Source organism: Camelus ferus, chromosome 20 (assembly GCF_009834535.1).
Source record: "Camelus ferus isolate YT-003-E chromosome 20, BCGSAC_Cfer_1.0, whole genome shotgun sequence".
Taxonomy (NCBI): Eukaryota; Metazoa; Chordata; class Mammalia; order Artiodactyla; family Camelidae; genus Camelus; species Camelus ferus.
Window position 1 is genome coordinate 36857070 of NC_045715.1, and position 19158 is coordinate 36876227.

The 19158-nt window shown below is 38.6% G+C and overlaps 1 protein-coding gene across 1 annotated transcript in view; it reads left to right on the forward strand.

The window, feature by feature from the left end:
- The window catches only part of HCRTR2 (hypocretin receptor 2), an 81835-nt gene extending 67895 nt beyond the window's left edge, over positions 1-13940 (forward strand). Inside the window, exons 4-7 of the mRNA XM_032463315.1 lie at positions 29-144; positions 7742-7962; positions 11116-11237; positions 13409-13940. Coding sequence (XP_032319206.1) covers positions 29-144; positions 7742-7962; positions 11116-11237; positions 13409-13638 — 689 coding nt within the window. The 3' untranslated portion in view covers positions 13639-13940. The remainder of the gene's footprint in view (positions 1-28; positions 145-7741; positions 7963-11115; positions 11238-13408) is intronic.
- The last annotated feature ends 5218 nt before the right edge of the window (positions 13941-19158 follow it).

The following is a 19158-nucleotide window of genomic DNA, read 5'->3' on the forward strand; positions in this document are numbered from 1 at the left end:
GATTTTATTGTTTTGACTTCCATTCCAGGTGAAATTTACCCCAAAATGTATCACATTGGTTTCTTCCTGGTGACATACATGGCACCACTGTGTCTCATGGTGTTGGCTTATCTGCAAATATTTCGTAAACTCTGGTGCCGACAGGTAAGTAATTTCAAATAATTTTCACATGTTTTCTTTAGAAAGTCCTTAAAAACAAAATTTAAGAGTGAATTGAACCAACATAGTGTGCTTAGCAAAGAGTTGTGCTTTCTTCTCAAACATGAGAATATGTCTAGGCATTTTTTAAGGTGATATTTAGGGAATGCATTTTATAAACTGCCTTAATGACTATATTTTAAACCTCTGTAATTAACTGACTTGATTTTTGCCTAGGAATAATATTATGAATTTTACTTTTTATGAGAAATAACAAATAGAAATTCCTTTAAAGTTTCTTGAGACTTTGTAAAGGACACCATTATTTCTGATGAAATTTATGTAATACATTTTTATTATATGGGTTATATCTCCAACTTCAAAGATCTTATTTTTTTTTTTTTTTAGAATTATAGAAGAATTGGGCAGAATTGAGAATTTTAAGAATTGCTTATCATGTTGATTTAAAAGTACTGAAATTTGTTAGGTAATTTTGCTATGTCAGTGGATGTATGTATGCACTCAGTTATTCATTCATCAAACATTTATATTTCTTTTGCATGCATACCTGATAACAAGCTAAAAGCTCCAGTCTGTGTCATTGATGCATTTATAGTCTAGAGGAAAGAGTCAGTTGCAATGTGAAAATTACCTTGATAAATATACACATAGGAGATCAGAGAACAGCTTAGTGGAGGTGGATCTAATTCAGAGCACATAACATTTAAGCTGAACCTTGGTGATTCAAATGAAATCACCAACAAACAGATGTAGTGGTTTATAAAGGTACAGACAAAGAATATAACTCAGTTTCTTGTACTTGTAAAATTGTATCTTAAAATGCCACATTTCTCAGAAATGTATCTCTCTCTTTTCCTAAACTTATCGCCAGTATTTTGAGCTTATCAGGTTTGTGGAAAGCCATGACTTTAAATGTTTGCTCTGACACATTTTATCCAACTGAAAGAATTTACTGAGCCACTTCACTCATTAAAAGGATTTCATCAACCTTTTATTTGGTCTTTGAGAATGAGTCTTAATTTGGGTCTTTTTCAACCCTTGCTACTCAAAGCCATTTTCAAGATCATCTTTTACTCATTACATACGAGCAGCAGCTGCATTTTCAACCCTGTTTGTCTCACAATTCCCAATTTTCTCTTTTCTTCTGCTTTTTTAAGGAGGTCACTTCTTTTATGACCTTATAAATGCAACCAGTGCCAATGCTTATTAGCATGCATTCCATTCCGCAACGTTCGTAACTAAAATAGCTAATGTGTATCATTGTAGAACATCAGTAGTGATTTCCAGATTCTAGTGATGATTTCAACACTCTCTACCTAGCCATGAAGTCAACTGCACGTATTTTAGGGTGTCTTTTTCTATTGCACCCCACTTCTTGGTAACTATTGTCCTACTGGTCCATTTTTGCCAGATTACTCTGCTATTAACAACAAAACAAAAAGATGTAATTTGTAGCAACAGTTTCTCTCACTCATGTTCCATATCAGTGGTGACAACAGGCTGTGGCTGGGCTCGCCTTGTCCCCTCATTTGAGAGCTCAGTCTGAAGGACCAGCACTTCCTGGAGATGGCATTCTGGGGCCAAGGGAAAGAGCGAGAAAGCTGGAAGAAATGAACAATGCCTCTTAAAATGTTTTCTTCACACTGGCACATGCTAACTCTCCTCACTTTTCATTGGCGAAAACTAGTCACATGGTTGAGCATGAATAAATAAAGATCTCCTTACAAGCTAGGGAGTAGATGGCCAGAAATGACATAATACAGAAGTCAAAAACATAGCCTCAAGGTCCAGATTGTGTGAGTTTCAGTTCTGACACTGTAACTTAATAGATGCATGAATTTGTCAATTACTTAAATTTCTGTGCCTCCCTTTTGTCATAGTTAAAGCAGGATTGTGTAGCATCCACCTGACAGGATTGATACACTTATTAGATGGAGACAGTACATGCCAGCCTTCATCTTATATTCCTCCAGTTAGTACATTCTTAGCACACATCAGTTGCTCAATTTGTACTTTATAAGAAAAAGTTAGTGGAGGAATAAGAGAAAGTGCTGGGAAAGTTTAGACAGAAGAGGACCTAGGGGACTCCATTTGCCCAGTTACTTAGAAAAAAGTGCATAGAAAAACTAGAAGAAAAAAATTCTTCAAGGAGACAAAACACTTATGAGCATGTGGGAATAAAGATATTTTAGACATAGATTGATTTTTAGTCTAGAAATATTCAGAGTTAAGGGCATTCCGTATTTTCATATTTTGACTGGTTAGTGTGCATTAAATAGATGTTTAAATTTGCTTATTCATTGATTTACAGATGACATAACTTTAAAATCCCTTGGGTGTACGTAAATCTGTCGTGTTCATCATAGTGTTCCCAACCCTTAACATATTACCGGGCACAGAAAAGTATTCAAAAAAACTTTGTTAAATAATTAGATCATTACCAAACCTCAACCCTTTTACTTCTCCATCTGTCATAGCTCTCCATTTCACAAATTCTAAAACTGTATTGCGGGTTTAGAAATAATCCACTTTTTGTTTTTGTTTTTGTTTTTGCTTGTTTTTTGATGATGAATTGCCCTAGTTAGTTCAAGCCACATGATTTGGAAGATTGGCAGTAAAATGCTTGGGTTATGAAACCCAAAACATTTACAAAACAGACTGTGATGGCAATGATAAGTTCAACTGAGCTCACTGTAGCAGCCCTGATAAAGCAAATTAACCCCAAATGGATGATTATCGCAGAATTCTGCTTGAGCAACTCTCAGTTTCCAACTGTCAGTGTCAGTAAACAGAGTTCCAGGGCATTGCGCATGCCAGAGGCCACAGCAAGTGATCCCTCGGCTGGAGGAACTGTCCTATTTGCTTAAAGTTGTGGAGATGCATGGACTCGGTCACATACTTTGAAATTTGTAAGTGTAAGATGGTTAGTGAACAAAGTGTCAGTCCTTGTCTGACTTTCTCAAGCATCTGAAACCTCATTAAAAGAGTTATCCAGTGCTTTGGTCTAATCAATGACTTAAATATTCTTTTTATTTGACAACGTGACTCAGAGAAGTCACTCGGTCTGGAAACGCTAGAAACTCTTCTCTAAAACGCCTCTTTTTAAGACCCACTTAATCTCAGCTTTGTGCATCTGCTGGCATTTTTTTTTTTTTTCAGTTCTAGCTCTCATATAATTTAACACTTCAATCTTAATCATCACGTGAACTCATGTTAATCCAGTCCACAGATATTTACTGAGCACCTATTATATGTCTGGTAGGCCCTATGTGAGAAACGGGGGGTGCGATGTAATTGATACTTGAGTCTGGAACTAAATTTCAATTTTCCAAGGACTAAAACTTTGAAAGAACTTCCTTGTTCTAATTCTTATCACATTTCCTTCTACTGCCCTTTATTCTTCAATATTCTTCAAAAATAACTTAAGAAGTAATTCATATTAGGAGATAACTCAGTCTAATATGAGGAAATAAACAGCAAATTGTAAAATTGCAGGGGCAGAATCAAATGACAGTAACACATATTCTCACAGAGGCACAAAGAGCAGCGGTAAAAGTGACTGTGTAGGTAAACATAGAAGTGCATATAAATGTATTTTTGTTTCAAATTCTTTTCTTCTCTGATTTGACTTAAGAAACAACACCATAAAGCAATAATTATAAAACCATGTAACTCAATAAAAAAAGGTAAAAAAAAAAAAGAAATACTCTTAAAAAATTATAAAATCATGAATATTCAGCTTATAATATATAAAGATGTCATTCAAAGGAAAGAGGAGGGAGTACATGGGAGCAATGTTTTTGCATGTTATTGAAATTAAGTTGGCATTACTCCAAACGGATTGTTTAAGTTGTTCATTGTAATCCTCAGGGAGACTACTAAGAAAATAACTCAAAAAGAATGTACAGAAAGAAACAACAGAATTAAAATGGTATACCAGAAAATATTTATTTAACACAAAACAAAGTAGCAGTGGAGAAATAGAGGAACAAAATAGACCACTATATATAGAAACAAATAGCAAAAGGATAGATGTAAATTATACTCTCTCAATATGTAGTTACACTAAACGTAAATGGACGAAACATCCCAGAGATGGGCGGAATAGACAAAACAAACAACAGTGAAAACCATGATTCAACTGTGTGCTGCCTGCAAAAGACATACCTCATATTTAAAGACACAAATAGATTAAATGTAAAATGATGAATAAAGATCTACTGTGCAAACAGTAAACAAAGGAAAGCCAAAGTAGCCGTACTAATATTAGATAAAAGAAAATTTATTAAAAAGTGTTACTATAAAGAGGGATATTTCATCATGATAAATCAACCCATCAGGAAGACATACAAATTATAAGCTTATATGTACTTAGGAACTGAAGCCCCAGTACATGAAGCAACAACTAGCAGAATTAGGGGGAGAAATAGACAATTCAATAATAATCACTGAAAACTTCAATACTCATCTTTCAGTAATGGATTGAAAAACTAGGCAGAAGATTAACAATGACTTGAAAAAAAACTATCCACCAACGAGGCTTAACATGTCTATAGAACACTTCTTCTAAAGCAGCAGAATGCACATTAATCTCATGTGTACATGGGGTATTTTCCAGGCTAGATCATATGCTAGGCTATAAATCAAGCCCCGTAGTATGGATCTCCCAAAGTCTTTTTGTATGACTATTATTACTTTTATGTACACTAGGCATATATTAAAATGTTTGCCAACTTCTATATAAGACAGTGTTGAAGCTTATAAATGGAAACTGCATCACAGCGGGAAAACATGAGCTTTGCAATCAGACAGACCTGAGTGCAAATTCTGACTTGTCACTTGAACCCTTCTTAATGGCTGCCTGATCATCTATAAAGCAGGATTCACAGTCACCTACTTTTAGGGATGCGTTAATGATGACTGAAGATTGCTCTTAGTTCTTGGTGCTCAGTTAATATCAGTGATTTCTATTGATACTAAGCTGAATTCTCTAGACACAAACAAGTTACCAATGAAAGGGGTCGCATGTCTCCTTAAACAAGTGCAGGACTAACCATCCTCCATCCGTATTTAGATCACCATCTAAGAGCAAACATTATTATCTTCTTTATGCTTGCAGGGACCAGAGCTGCACTCCCCGTGATGGTTTCTCTTTCTGGGAACCCTTTCTAATGATTGCAGAAGTCATCAGATGCAGGATATTGATTTTTTTTTCCCCCTCAGGGGAGCACTGAATAATAGATCGCTAAAGTTTAAATGATCTCTCAGAGATCATTTAGGGAATAGTTAAGGGCCATTTAGCAGACATTAATAGGGTTATTCATGCATGCTAGAGGTCTGGAAATTTCCAACACCCATTGCAGCTTCTTCTCAAAATTTTTTTTTAATTTTGGAGCTTTTTTTACTCTGCATTTGCAGGTGGGGGGTAATTAAGTTTGTTTATTTATTTATTTACTTATTTATTTATTTAAATGGAGGTACTGGGGATGGAACCCAGGACCTCACACACGCTAGGCAGGCACTCTACCACTGACCTACACCCTCCTCTGCTCAATTACCTTTTAAAATGCCTATTTAAAAACAAATTCACCGAGGAGGAAGGATTCTTAACTGAGGGATTAAGAAGACTGAGTGGGGCCACCACGATGCAGAAAGGTCAGTCCACATGATTCTAAAGAGAAATCATCAATCAGGTGACTTTCTATTTCAGGTTTTCATTAATTTCTTCTGCTGCTTTTTGAGAGCGAACAGTTATGTTCAAGAGGAGCACTGGATGCACCCATCTGTGTGGGAGTCAAAGTAAAATTCTCCTCGCCAATTAAAGATAATCTTAACAGACGTGGATCTTGCTTTGTATAAGGATTCACCCATCATCCATTCTGAGAGCCCGCAGGGACGCATTGGTCTGTCCTGGCTTGCAGCACAGGGCAAAAAAAGCAACAACTGAATACTCCTAATAGAACTAGGACGGCCCTACGGTGTGCCTGTTGGCACATTTTCCTCTTAAAAAAATCACACATGCTGAATCTTATTGTTGTGCTCACTAAGCCCTGTCAATCTTCATGAGCTTATAATCAAGAAAATATTACACTTGGAGGGACTCCCTGCTATTATCAAATCACTTTGCAAAGAAAAGGAAAAGAATAGGTTGGGTCACTGTTGCTACAAATTCCAGCTGTTTGAAATGTTAATGCAAGACCACAGGGATCTTCCGTGTTTTGATGTTCATTTTAAAGTGACCACGAAATTGGTTTCAAGCAATTTTAAAACAGCATATAGCAAATGCCAGACTATTTTACTTTCTCTTTATTTCTTTTATTCAAAGGTTTGCTTTGACCAAACCTGAGAATCAGAAAAACCTAATAAAAAGCAAGCGGTTGTTGAGTGCTATTTCTCCATCCGGCAGCAGGTGGCAGTATTGATGCACAAAAAAAATCCATTCAGGTGCCTGTTGGCATTGCCGGTTACCGTGCTCCTTCCGTTTAAACTCCAGGTATCTGAGCTGGATCAGAATCCTAATCAGATAACAGGGTAGTCATCTCTTTTCGGCTCTTCTTCCCCCGTTTTAATTTCTATTTTTAAAATTAAGTTTCCTTTTGTTTTTGCAGTAGTTATAGGTTCACAGAAGAATTGAGCGGAAGGTACAGAGAGCTCCCATCTCCACTACCTCCATTTATTAGCAACATCCCCCCACCAGAGTGGCTCACTTGTTACAACTGTTGAAGCTTCACTGACACACGGTCCCCGAAAGTCCATAGTTTACTTTATGGTTCACTCTTTTTTTTTTTTTAAATATGTTTTATTGATTTATAATCATTTTACAATGTTGTGTCAAATTCCAGTGTTCAGCACAATTTTTCAGTTATTCATGGACATATACACACTCATTGTCACATTTTTTTCTCCGTGAGTTATCATAACATTTTGTGTATATTTCCCTGTGCTATACAGTGTAGTCTATTCTACAATTTTGAAATCTATGGTTCACTCTTGAAGTTGTACCTTCTATGGGTTTGAAGAGCATATTCAAATACATTGTATAGCGTATAATGACATGTATCCATCACGACGGCATCGTGTTTCCCTGCCCTGAAACTCCTCTGTGCTCTGCCTACTCATCCCTCCACCCCGTCACCCCTGGCAACCCCTGGTAATTTTACCGTCTTCGTAGTTTTACCTTTTCCAGGATATCCTATAGTTGGAATCTCATCATACGTAGATTTTCAGATTGGCTTCTTTCACTGAGTTATATGCAGTTAAGTTTCCTGTATATTTTCCCACGGCTTCTTAGCTCAATTCTTTTGAGTGTTGAATACTCTTCCATTGTGTGCATGTACAGCCTCTCTTTTTATAAAGAGGTATCTTTTCCATTTGCAGCTCTCTTTTACCTTGACAAGCTGGTGATGTTGCAATTTGTTTTCTCCCCCACCCAGACTCCTATGTGTCACTCGACTGTATTAGCTCTCCCAACCTCCCAGACCACAGGTGTCTGGGACACTCTCCTTACCATGTCCTCCCATTACTCCTCCGAAGTGGACCTTTCCTAAATCAGATAGCAACTAAGGTTCTCTGCTGCTTTCAGATCCCTGGCACATCCTCTGTAGTTCAGAGGAAATGGAAGCCCCTGCAGCCTGTCTCACAGCCTCGGGGGCCAGGACCGCAGACCAAGTCCAGGATTAGCGCCGTGGCCGCTGAAATAAAGCAGATCCGAGCCAGACGGAAAACAGCCCGGATGCTGATGGTTGTGCTTTTGGTGTTTGCAATTTGCTATCTACCAATTAGCATCCTCAACGTGCTAAAGAGGTAAAGTTCGCCTATCACTTGAAAATGAAGAGACCTGCCATTTCTTAAAATCTAAACCATCTGCCCACATAGCTTCTCAGGACAGACAACTTCATGTGTTGTTGTTACCAGCAGGTAAGGCGCACCGCCTTTCAGAGCGCTCACATGCTAGATGCTCTTCTCCATGCAAACTCTCTGTTGAATGGCAGACGCAAAACAGATGTTCCCTTAACCTCTTCAAGCTAATTGCTAAGCCTTAGATGCTGAAAAAGTTCTAATGCTTAAAAACAAAACAAAACAAAACCCTTATTTACAGCCTGGAGTCCTTTTTTGATCACAACAAATGGGTTTCTCAAAGACATAGGGAACAGTGACGGAATTTTATCTAAAGGACACAGAGATAAGAATTTTGTTTGCATTCTCATTCTACTTAACAGTGCATCTGTGAACAAGCACACACACAAAGGGACCCCTGGTACACACTGTGTTTTGAATGTATAAACAGAAAGAAAGGAAACTCACTTCCTGAAGTCACTGAATGAAGCTGAGGGGGACCATTAATAAAAATCAGCACACAATTCTTCAGTGAGAGAAGGGACGTTATCTGTAACACTGCAGACACACCAGCGAGTTCAAACAACTGAGCGACCAGAGCAGCCAGTGCAGGGCAGTGGGACACGTTTCTGGCCAGCCACCTCTACTGGGAAACATCAGAATAGCTGCGTATAGTCTGGTCCCAAGGTAATCCTAATTCTGTTTATCAGATGCTTCGGACTAAAACTAGGATTGCCCTGATTCAGGGTCAACATCTTATTCCTCACAGCTGGGGACCCTGGCGAGAGGCCGCTTTGGCTGGAATCACACAGACTGAAGGTGCTATTACCAGCTGCAAAGCTTCCTTCTTCTCTTTGGCCCTTGTTTGGGGTTGCTTAACGATGTTTTCAGTGGAAAAGAAATCGAAAATGAACTTTTGTTCAGCAAGGCTGTTTAGTACAGACACAGTCTAAGATTTGCAGCAGCTTGGGTCCTTGAGACGCATGCCGGCTCACAGGAGAATGAAAATTATTTTGCTTTGCAATATTTTTTCACGACCCCCTTCTTATTTTTCTTGCCCACAGAAATCCCACACAAATGTATTCTAGTCCGTGGCTGGATCATGTTTTTCTGCTCTTAAGAATGTTATAAATGTGCCATGTTACTGGATAGGTTTTCTCTCTTTTTCTTTTTCTTTTTCTTTTTTTTTTTTTTGTACTTTTATTTTATTCAGCCTAAACTCAATGAAAATTGGATTTACTGCTTTCTGGATTACTCATTTGGATTTCCTGCGTCTCCACACTTGCACTTTCCCTTTAGCTTATTCCTAATACTTACTTGTCCGTAATATTTCTCTATTCTTCTGACTTACAGACCTTCCTTTCCAAGGAAAATAAACGGCTTTCCAAGGAGAAAGTCCGTGTTGAATTTAAAATATTTTCATTTTTTTTCCAAGCATTCTGTCTGCTCTTTGTCACAAAATACAATTTAAAAAATAACCTTGAAATTTGTTTTTTTCTCTTTACCACACACACATGTTTTCTTCAAATGCTTCTCTTTGTGGGCCCTTGCATATTACATTTGTGTTTTCTTTCTTTTACAAAAAAAGTTCCTAAGTTCTTTTCCTTGAAACTTAATGTTTTCCCTGACCAGTCAAAACCAACTTCCTTAAAGCAGGTCTGATTTATCAAGGATTCCAAAGGTGCTAGAGAGAGGATCATAACATACTAATTTTTGTAAAACTCTGGGAGTCCACAGAACATCACTTTATTCTAAAAATGCATTCCTAATCATGGGCACAAATTCCACAATCAATGACAGAACCTCTAGCAGAAAATGCTTTCTAATCCTCAGCCTACAAATGTATTGCATAGTTGCAAGTTGCCTGCTGAGTGTAGTGAACAGAATTTAACAGACAGAATATTTCTAAGTGTGGAACAAATCTTTAAAATGACCTTGAAGGATATAATAATAAAATATTTGTCAGTGTTTAAAACAATAAGTAAAAGCATTAAAACTCATGTATTTTAAGGAATTGCCAGAATTTTGCCTACCGAAAACTAATCCTTCTCTGGTTATAAAGAAGTCCTGGGGGGAGGGTATAGCTCAAGAGGTAGAGCCCATGCTTAACATGCACGAGGTGCTGGGTTCAATCCCCAGTGCCTCCTCTAAAGATGAACAAACTTAATTACCCCTTCCCCACCACAATACAGTAATTAAATAACATAATAATAAATAAATAAAATGTTTAAAAAGAAGTCCCAGAAGCCAAATTTCAGCAAGGCTGGAAGACTAACAGTAAAGAAACGTAATATTTGATCAATGCACGAATGAAAGCAGGAAGAGGTGCACGTGGATTGCAATTTAGGAGTGCTTTGAAAGTGCACACAAAATGGAATATTAACAAACGCTGCTCAGTTGGGTTTAGAAACAGAATGAAAGAAGGGAGATGGCTAGATGTTCCACTTTTGTATTCTCGTTGCATTTGTGGTTTACAAGGGAGATAGCCCCTTCATCTCTGACCTGATTTGGCTTTTGATTTACTAAATTGTGCCGAGGAGGTGCTGTTCAGGTGCTGAAATTATTCTAGCCCCACTGTGTGGTACCGTAAACCGGTCCATAGTCAGTCCTGTAGCAGAGCAGTGCAGTCAGACAGCTGCCATCAAGGGCTTTTGTCCCCCTTAAATTCAATTATTTAAAAAGGACTTTTGATGTCTTCATGTATGACTGAAAAATTGTGCCGTATACCAAAAATTGACACAACATTGTGAACTGACTATACCTCAATACAACTGAAAAAAAAAATGTTAAACTGTCGAGATGTGTTAGCCTCAGATTCAAGCACACATTCATATTTTAATGTGATGACTTATCTGAATTCCGATATGTGGCACAGTGCAAACGATGTGGCTTAAATCTAATTTTAATTTTGACGAATAGTTCAAATAGTAAGACAGTTTACAGTTTCTAAGATTCCTCTAGGAATATTAATTGTCTCAAGGAATGGCTATGTGAGCTAAGTCATACGCGTCGCTATTAATTGGTGATACTGAAAAACATGAAATAAATATTTATATATTTTTTAGAAAGGGACTTTGGAGAATCACACTGAATTTCCTGTTACTGTGTCTTTTCCTGCAGAGTATTTGGGATGTTTACCCATACTGAAGACAGAGAGACTGTGTATGCCTGGTTCACATTTTCACACTGGCTTGTATATGCCAACAGTGCTGCGAACCCAATTATTTATAATTTTCTCAGTGGTGAGTTTTCAACTGTTTCTTCGTACAGACCACAATTCTAACCCAGGGGTGAGGGATCGGTGACCACAAGGTTTGAACCCTTGAGCGGTATGAAAAGCTCAGTTTGCGTACAATGAGAATTTTTTTTGCCTAATCTGAGTGATCTTGAGTATTTTTTTTTCCCCTGATGGGATGAAACACATGTTACCTAACTCATCGGAGAAAATCATCTAAGTATTTTTCTCCATAAAATTGAGAAGAAATATCAAAATAGGAGGAAAGTAAAAATTGTGAAAACTAACGCAGAATCTCACTAGTCACACATTAAACTTACAATTTACAATAATATAAAGTAATTTTATCTGACAATGAAACAGCCTTGCTTACATCATTTCTTTGCCAACATGTGCAGCCTAATGGAATTGGAACCTTTCCACTCTTAGGTCTCTGTATTTATGTTTCTCTTCTGGGTAACATCTCTTGGGTTTCTTTCAAGATTTCTCACTGATCGCAAAAAAACTATATTTCTCCTAAATAACACAGAAGCGAAATGGCACAAACGTGCACACACTGGCAACTGAATTAACCCACCTCTGTCGATGGAATCAATATAAGTGTAAAAATCGTTCAACTTACTATTGTTTTATTTACAAATATTTTAGCCAGAGCAGCTTTTGAATTGTGCTTTAATTAGCTACATCTTTACATTGTCTTCTCCAACTGGTTGGCTGTTTCTTTTTCATTTCTCTCTCCAAATAGATGGTCATTTGATATGAGAGAATAAACAATTCGTTTTATTGCATGTTTCATAAAGTTTGTGCATTTTCCAACTTCATCTTTGGCATTCTGGGTTATATAGGTTATGAAAAAAAAGACGAACAGCCAGTCAGTTAGGCTTTTTAATAACTATCTTTTCCCATCATGGCATATACCTGCTTTATTTCAACTTTCGGTGAATCAGGTGGTGTCTCTGTGAGGTGTGTTTTGTATTCAGCTGTTTCTTTCCCTGCCACATTCAACCCCAGTCTCCAAAATAAAGATGCTTTTAAAACTGCGACAACTGGAGACCACTGCTCGCCTGCTGTTTGAGGCAAGGAGGGGCCGGGTGGAGCTGTGGCTTGGAAAACAGTGGAAAGCACCTGCCACGGGCGTAGGGAAGACTAAAGCCTTGAGCCTCGCACTGAGCAGGGAAACCCTGTTAGAGGGTCATATAGGGAGCGTGTCGGAAGCGGAAACCACAGAGCCAAGTCATGCTATGATGCGGGTAATGAAAACGAATATATGTGTGTCTACGCTTGACTGGGACGTTGAGCTGTACACCAGAGACTGACACGCTGTAACTGACGGTACTTCAATTAAAAAGAAAAAAAAAAAAAGTGAGGCAGGAAGGCAGCTGACAACCACTGAGCACTGGTTTTAATCACTCAGTAGCCCAGTTTGGTAAGTAAAGCTTTAGAGGGAAGAAGTGATCCTCAACACTGTCATTTGCCCTTCGAGCCTTAAAAGGTGAGTGTTCCATCTTTACACCTCTCCAATTTCACGTCAATAATTGAAAGACAAGGAAAAACTTCTAAGGGTGTTTATTTTTCTTCCTTTCTTTCTTTTTTTTTTTTTTTTTTTTTTGTGATGCCTTACTCAGATTACGCAACTTCAGAAATGTTCAAGCTGATTAATGTGTTTTTCTAAGGAGTCTGTTGAACTGATTGTGTCAACAGAACCGTTTCTTCCGAGTACAGCGCTGGGGTCATTTCCGTCCGGTTTTGGCTGCGCACAGCGTAGGTGTCCCCGTGTTCGAAGTAATTAGCTGTCTCTGGGCCCAGCGCTGTGGTGCTCGCTCTCGCCGTTATTTATCACCAGGCAGTTAAACCAGTGATACTGTAAACTTTACTATAGTTCTCACTAGACTGAAAATACCCGGCATGCGTAAATATTTGAGGTTTGCCTCTAAAAAGAGTGAGACAAACCTCAGGCGTGAAAAGCAGCCTCGCTCTTCTCCGGAACCGCCTCATGGTCTCGGGCGTGGACCAGGCTCCCAGGCACGCAATTTCCTCTCCCTGTTTCCCCCACCGTTGCCAGAGGTGGCGTCTCACTGTAAATGAGGCTCAAGGGAGCCCCCTCAGGGGTCCCCTGTTCGTGATGGGTTAAAACATATTAACACAGAATTCTTCCTTTCCTTCTCCCTGGTTTGCCAGGAAAATTTCGAGAGGAATTTAAAGCTGCGTTTTCTTGCTGTTGCCTTGGGGTTCACCACCGCCAGGAGGACCGGCTAGCGCGGGGGCGCACCAGCACCGAGAGCCGAAAGTCTCTGACCACCCAGGTCAGCAACTTTGATAACATATCCAAACTGTCCGAACACGTCGTGCTGACCAGCATAAGCACCGTCCCAGCCGCCAACGGCGTGGGGCCGCCCCCAAACTGGTAGATGGTTTATTCCGCTGACAAGGATGCCTGAATACAACTATTCTTTTTTTAAATCTCTGTACACAGAAATTTTATTATCCTAATGACCAGAAGTTGAAATTACTTTGGGGATCCTTTTTTTTTTTTTTTAAAGAAAATTATCTATGGCTCTTTGGAAATAAAGTCAGTTTGAAATCATTTCTTACCTTTTGATTTAAATATGTAAGAAGTTTAACCTCCACCTGAATTTATTTGCAGGCTGTTTCGCTGTTAGTTTCATGTCTGATGATTTGTGTCAGTTAAATGCTGGAACGTTTCCAATTCTAATTAATTAATTAATCTCACCTTCAAATTGGTTGGTAAAAGTTATCAAAACTTACCCATTGGTTTTCTTTTGGCTGTGAAAAGAAGTAGCAATGAATAACTCTGGATTAGCAAGAGATGTGTTAGTTGACTTTATAGTTTTAAAAAAAAATCATTTTTTTTCAGTGTCATTATGTTGTGACATCTGAGAATATATTTATATACAAAGTAGCATATTATATTGGAAAACTCAAAAGCTATCTTTCAAAATATATAAACATATATACTATTAAACTTTATTTTCCATTAATTTTCTAACTCATTGACATAATTTTCTTAGGTTTGTAACCTTACCATTGTTAACATTTCTTATCTCATTCTGTGGCCCGGAAGAGACTGTATTTATAGAAAAATTTTGGAGTAACTGCAAATATATAATTTCCATCTCTAAGGAAAGATTTCAACATTTAAGAATAAGAGAAAATTACATTATTGTGTTCTTTTCACCAATAAAAATGAAGTTGTTGGCCTTGCTAGATTAAACTGAGTGCAATTTACATATAAAAGGAGCTGTGGACTACCAAATCATACTAGGGTCCCATACTAGACCTGTTAATGTGATGGAGATTTGATGGTAAATATTTGCATTTACTTAAATTTTGTAAACACTTATCAAACACCTACCAGAACACCCATTGTGCTAGGTGCTAGGGCAGGAGGTAGGAGTAGGTGTGAGCGTGCCTTCAAGAGACCTCAGTCCACCAAGGGACGCGTGTTGGTAGAAGCTGCAGGGCAGCAAGGCATTCTGGGTGATGATTCAGACATACACGGAACAAGAGCAACCAGTGATGGTGGTCCTCGCCCTGACATGGGCAGCAAGGTTGCACTTCTTTGTTTCTATTTAATGACAGTGACTCTGCTAATGTTAGTGAATTCTACCTGGGCCTGTGGCTAAAGCCCAGGGGATCAGGAGACTGGAGGGGCTTGCCCTTAACTCACATAAAAATGAGGAGGCATGTAGTGTATTTTGTACAAATGTAAGATCCGGGATTCAGAGCACTGACTATTTTAAATTTGCTTCTCTGCAAAATTAATCTGATTCAAATATTCACTTTAAAATTACATTAAAAGTAAAAGAGATGCTGGTGGAAAATTGCTTTTCTTTTCATATTATAGTAGCAGGCATTCTCATTTTATGGAAACAAAAGATACAGGGAATATTTGAAAAAGATTTTCACAGAACATAAAAATCAGCTTGCTCTTTTCTTACTTTTTTTCAACTCATCACTTTCGGAAAGAATATAATCAAATTATCCACAAATGGTTTTCATGTCTTAGAATTTGGAATTACCTTGTGCTTTCTACTACTCAAAGCAAAAACCACCCTTGTATATGAGGGTTATTGAAATTATATTGCTAATTATCAGAATGATATCCATGAAAGCAAAGCATTGTAACTCGCTCCTTTCTCCCCTTTGCACAGTGGGGAACCTTTTGTCTTATTTATGCTGCATGAAAGGAGAAGAGAAATTTTCAGATTGCAATGGAACCTGGCACTTTCGTTTGAAGATAACTTCAAAGAATATTGATAAGATGCCTTAATAGCTAAGTAGAATCTCAGCATAAGAGCTAAATTTTTTAGATCCTAATATATCTAGTTATTTGTCATTTAAGAAGGAGGGAGATTGAGAGAGAGAGAGAGAGGGCAAGAAAGTGACAGCCAGAGGTGGAGAGAGAAAGGCTCAGACAGGGGAATAGTTGTCCTTTTGTACTAAGAGCAGACTCAGGTCAGAATCCCTTTGCTCTAAATCAGTGATTCTCAAAGCATGGTTCCTAACCCATCGACTTTTGCATCTCAGCATCCCCTGAGAACTTCTTAGACATGCAGATATCACCCTGTCCCAGATCTGCTGAATCATAAACTTGGGCGGTGGTACCCAGCAATCTGTGTGCTAACCAGCCCTACAGGTGATTCTGAAGGGCCTTCAAATTTGAGAACCACTGCTCCGGACGCCACCACCTGGCACCTCTTGATGACCCCCTGAGAAATAAAGTATTTCACTGCCAGGCACCTCCAACAGGGACCACCGTCATCACTACTGTCAACCTGACGGGAGGTCTGGAAGAGAAGGCTGAGTGTCCATGCTGAAAGTCACTCAGAGTCATCTCACTCAAAGAGTTGATGGTTTATGAAATGGTAGCCACCGTGTCCCACGTGCAGCGTGACACAGGACTGGATGTGACGCACTGGCATTCTGTATGGTTACCCGGATGAGTTGAGTTTCTAACGAAAACTTGCAAATCTCCAATTTAATTTCCACTTCCTCGAGTCTAGTGTATAGAAGCAGACCATGTCTAAGAATGAGCATTGGCTGGAAGGAGAACGCAGACCAACACACAGCAGTACTGGCGAGGAACATGGGAACGGAAGAGCAGGCTGTGCGCACGGCTCTCAGCTCATTGATAACAGGAATCCTCCTAAAAGGTCCGGATTTGGTGCCACTACCTTGATGGGACAAATGGGAGAGAGACAGGTGTTCCCAAACCTGGCCAGTCTTATGGAGCAAAGAGTCAGCTACTTACCTCATTATGTGCTAATAACACAAATGAGAAGACTTCTGAAAGGCGTGTGTTATGGCTGTTTTATGCTGCGCATAGAATGTGTCGCTCTCTCGTTTTGCTGTACTTCAAAGATTTGACATAAACTGTCATGAATGTGACTGAAGCTTTGTGATCAGTAAGAATGTGATCATTTCTATCTAATAGAGGATCCACTTGAACTTCGTTATTTCTGAATGTCTACAAACCTAAGACTACACTGATGTTCAAATTCATTCATTCTTGGCAAAACGATGACTGCATTTCTGAGGAAAATGACTTCTAAAGTCTCCAAGGTTTGGAGCATTTCTTGGATATTAAATAACTGTTATAACTCATTGATCAGTTCATTGCAAAAGTCTTAGGCACAACAATATTGAATTTTACTCCCGGTGTACATTGTTTTAATGAAGATACAGGTAAATGTGTTTATAGAATGTAATCTGAATATACAGAAAGCTGAATGACAATGTCAGAATGACAAACCTCAAAGATGTTTTGGACACAAATTGTGAGGAGGGCTATTACGATCTTAATACTAGTGTAATAATAGATGTTTTGCACTTGATATTATGAATCATAAAGATAATTATTTCCAAAAAGCTGGGCAGTCATTGTAATTTAGAAAGCTTTTTCATGTCCAGTTAATTTTACAACAGAAGACTTTTCTACTTGCTGCAAGTTGCAATTCAAAAAGAGCAAATTCTACTAGGTCATGTGCAATTAGTTTTCAAGTGGCATGAAGCAAAGCCGTAGGTCCTTTTTAGAGACAATATATGTAATCAGAGAAAATACTGCTAATTTAAGTCTATTCTCTCACCTTATGTACACAGAAAATGAAGGACAAAGGCATGGAAAACACTGTTATCACCCCAAATTCAAAGGGGATTGTTTTCTAGAGAACTATTGCAATTAAAGAGGGGGCAAAAAAAAAACCCCTCCTACCGGCCACGTATTCCTATGAGCTCAAAGCTCTTTATAAGCTCTGGAATTAGAATGCCTTGTAAGTTTGTCACAAAATGTGTTTCTATAATTGTTGTATCCTGCGTGTGTAACATCCGGTCACTTGTTCAATGGTTCTTTTTATACATTTCAAGTTCTTTATGCCTGATTCACTGTGTCTTCATGAAGTTTCTTATCAAATCCAATGTGATTGGACACCAGCTACTGTGAAGGATGCTGGTGGTGCAGTTTTTAAGTAAAAACCATATTGAGAATTCTACCATCACATTCACAGTGGCCTCTATTGTATGAAGAATCTCGTTGTTCATTAGATAAGTTGGAAACTCACTCATAACTAGTGTCAAATCGTTGCAGTTAAGGATTGAATTAAGTAAGCCCTCTGGTGCAGTGCTTAATGACCAAAATATTTTTCCCAATAAGTTTATATAACCAGGGATAATCATGGCATAAAAGGGTTCTAATGTTGTTTCTAAGAGCAGATTCTGTAATAAAGATGGTTAGAATTCATACAGAAATATTTCATAAAAAGCTATGTACAACTGCATACATATAACATTAAATTCTGGAGCTTTTATTTGAGTTAAGAGATTTAATCTTGTTTTAACTTAGAGGAAATGATGACCATGTGATTTCAATTTGTTATTAGACTAGTAAGTATGGTATTTACATAAATAAGTCATTGCTTTCTTGGTCATGATATCAAAAGTTTTTAGGAATATTGTAAGTGCATTGATACATTTAAAAATGTCTATTTTCTGCTTTTCATTTACTGAAATGATTCTGATAAATTACAGAATCAACTGCCACGGATTTTAATTTAAAAATCCATTTTTATTTCAGCACTGTTTATTCTAACTTTTATCGAAATGGAGCCAAAGTAACGGGAAGGTCAATACTCGACTCTTTCCAGGGAAATGAGATTCAAATGTGAGCTGGTTTCTAAGATTACATAAGACTCCCAGGCTAAAATCCCCCCCAAAAAGACCAGCTACTTTAGCAGTGAGGATGTTTGCTTTAAGTAATCCATTGTCACAGACTAGGTACTTGGCCAAACCTCCTCCCAGGGCCCGCCCTGAAGAAAGGTCACCCAGCTTCATGGTCAGTGGCCAGGGATGGGTGGAAGTTCTCAAAGCACCCTTTGGCCGTGACCTGGAGGCTTACACTGCTGTCTTACTCTGCAGCTGTAGTCCCTCCCCCAGTCCCACCCCCACCCCCCAGGCAGGGCAGACCACCCTCCACAGCCTGTGTTTCCTGACAGAGCTCCCCGGACTTCTTCAGTCCAGTCCCAGCTAGTAGGTAGCTAAGGTCTGACTCGTTGTCTTGAGTCATCTCCTGAGCCGAGCCAGTGGCAAATGGCTAATTTGGGAACCAACAAGGCAGAGCTCAGGGAAAACGGAAAACATGCTTAACATTTTTACATAATCAAATTTATCATGTTACACCTCCCCCAAATCTCATTTTTGTTCTGTGATATCTATGTTTGTCTGTGGTCTTCTGGATCTGGGTGAGCTCTCTTTTCAAGCCCAGTGAGTTTGCTGCCTCAACTTAGAAGGGATCCCAAAGTCAAGGCTCTTAGGACAAAGCTATAGCAGGACGTGCACTTGAGGGAGTTGTTGCTCATACCACCTTGGAAATAGAACATCTATTCAATTCTGTCCATAGGTCTGGCCTCCATGCA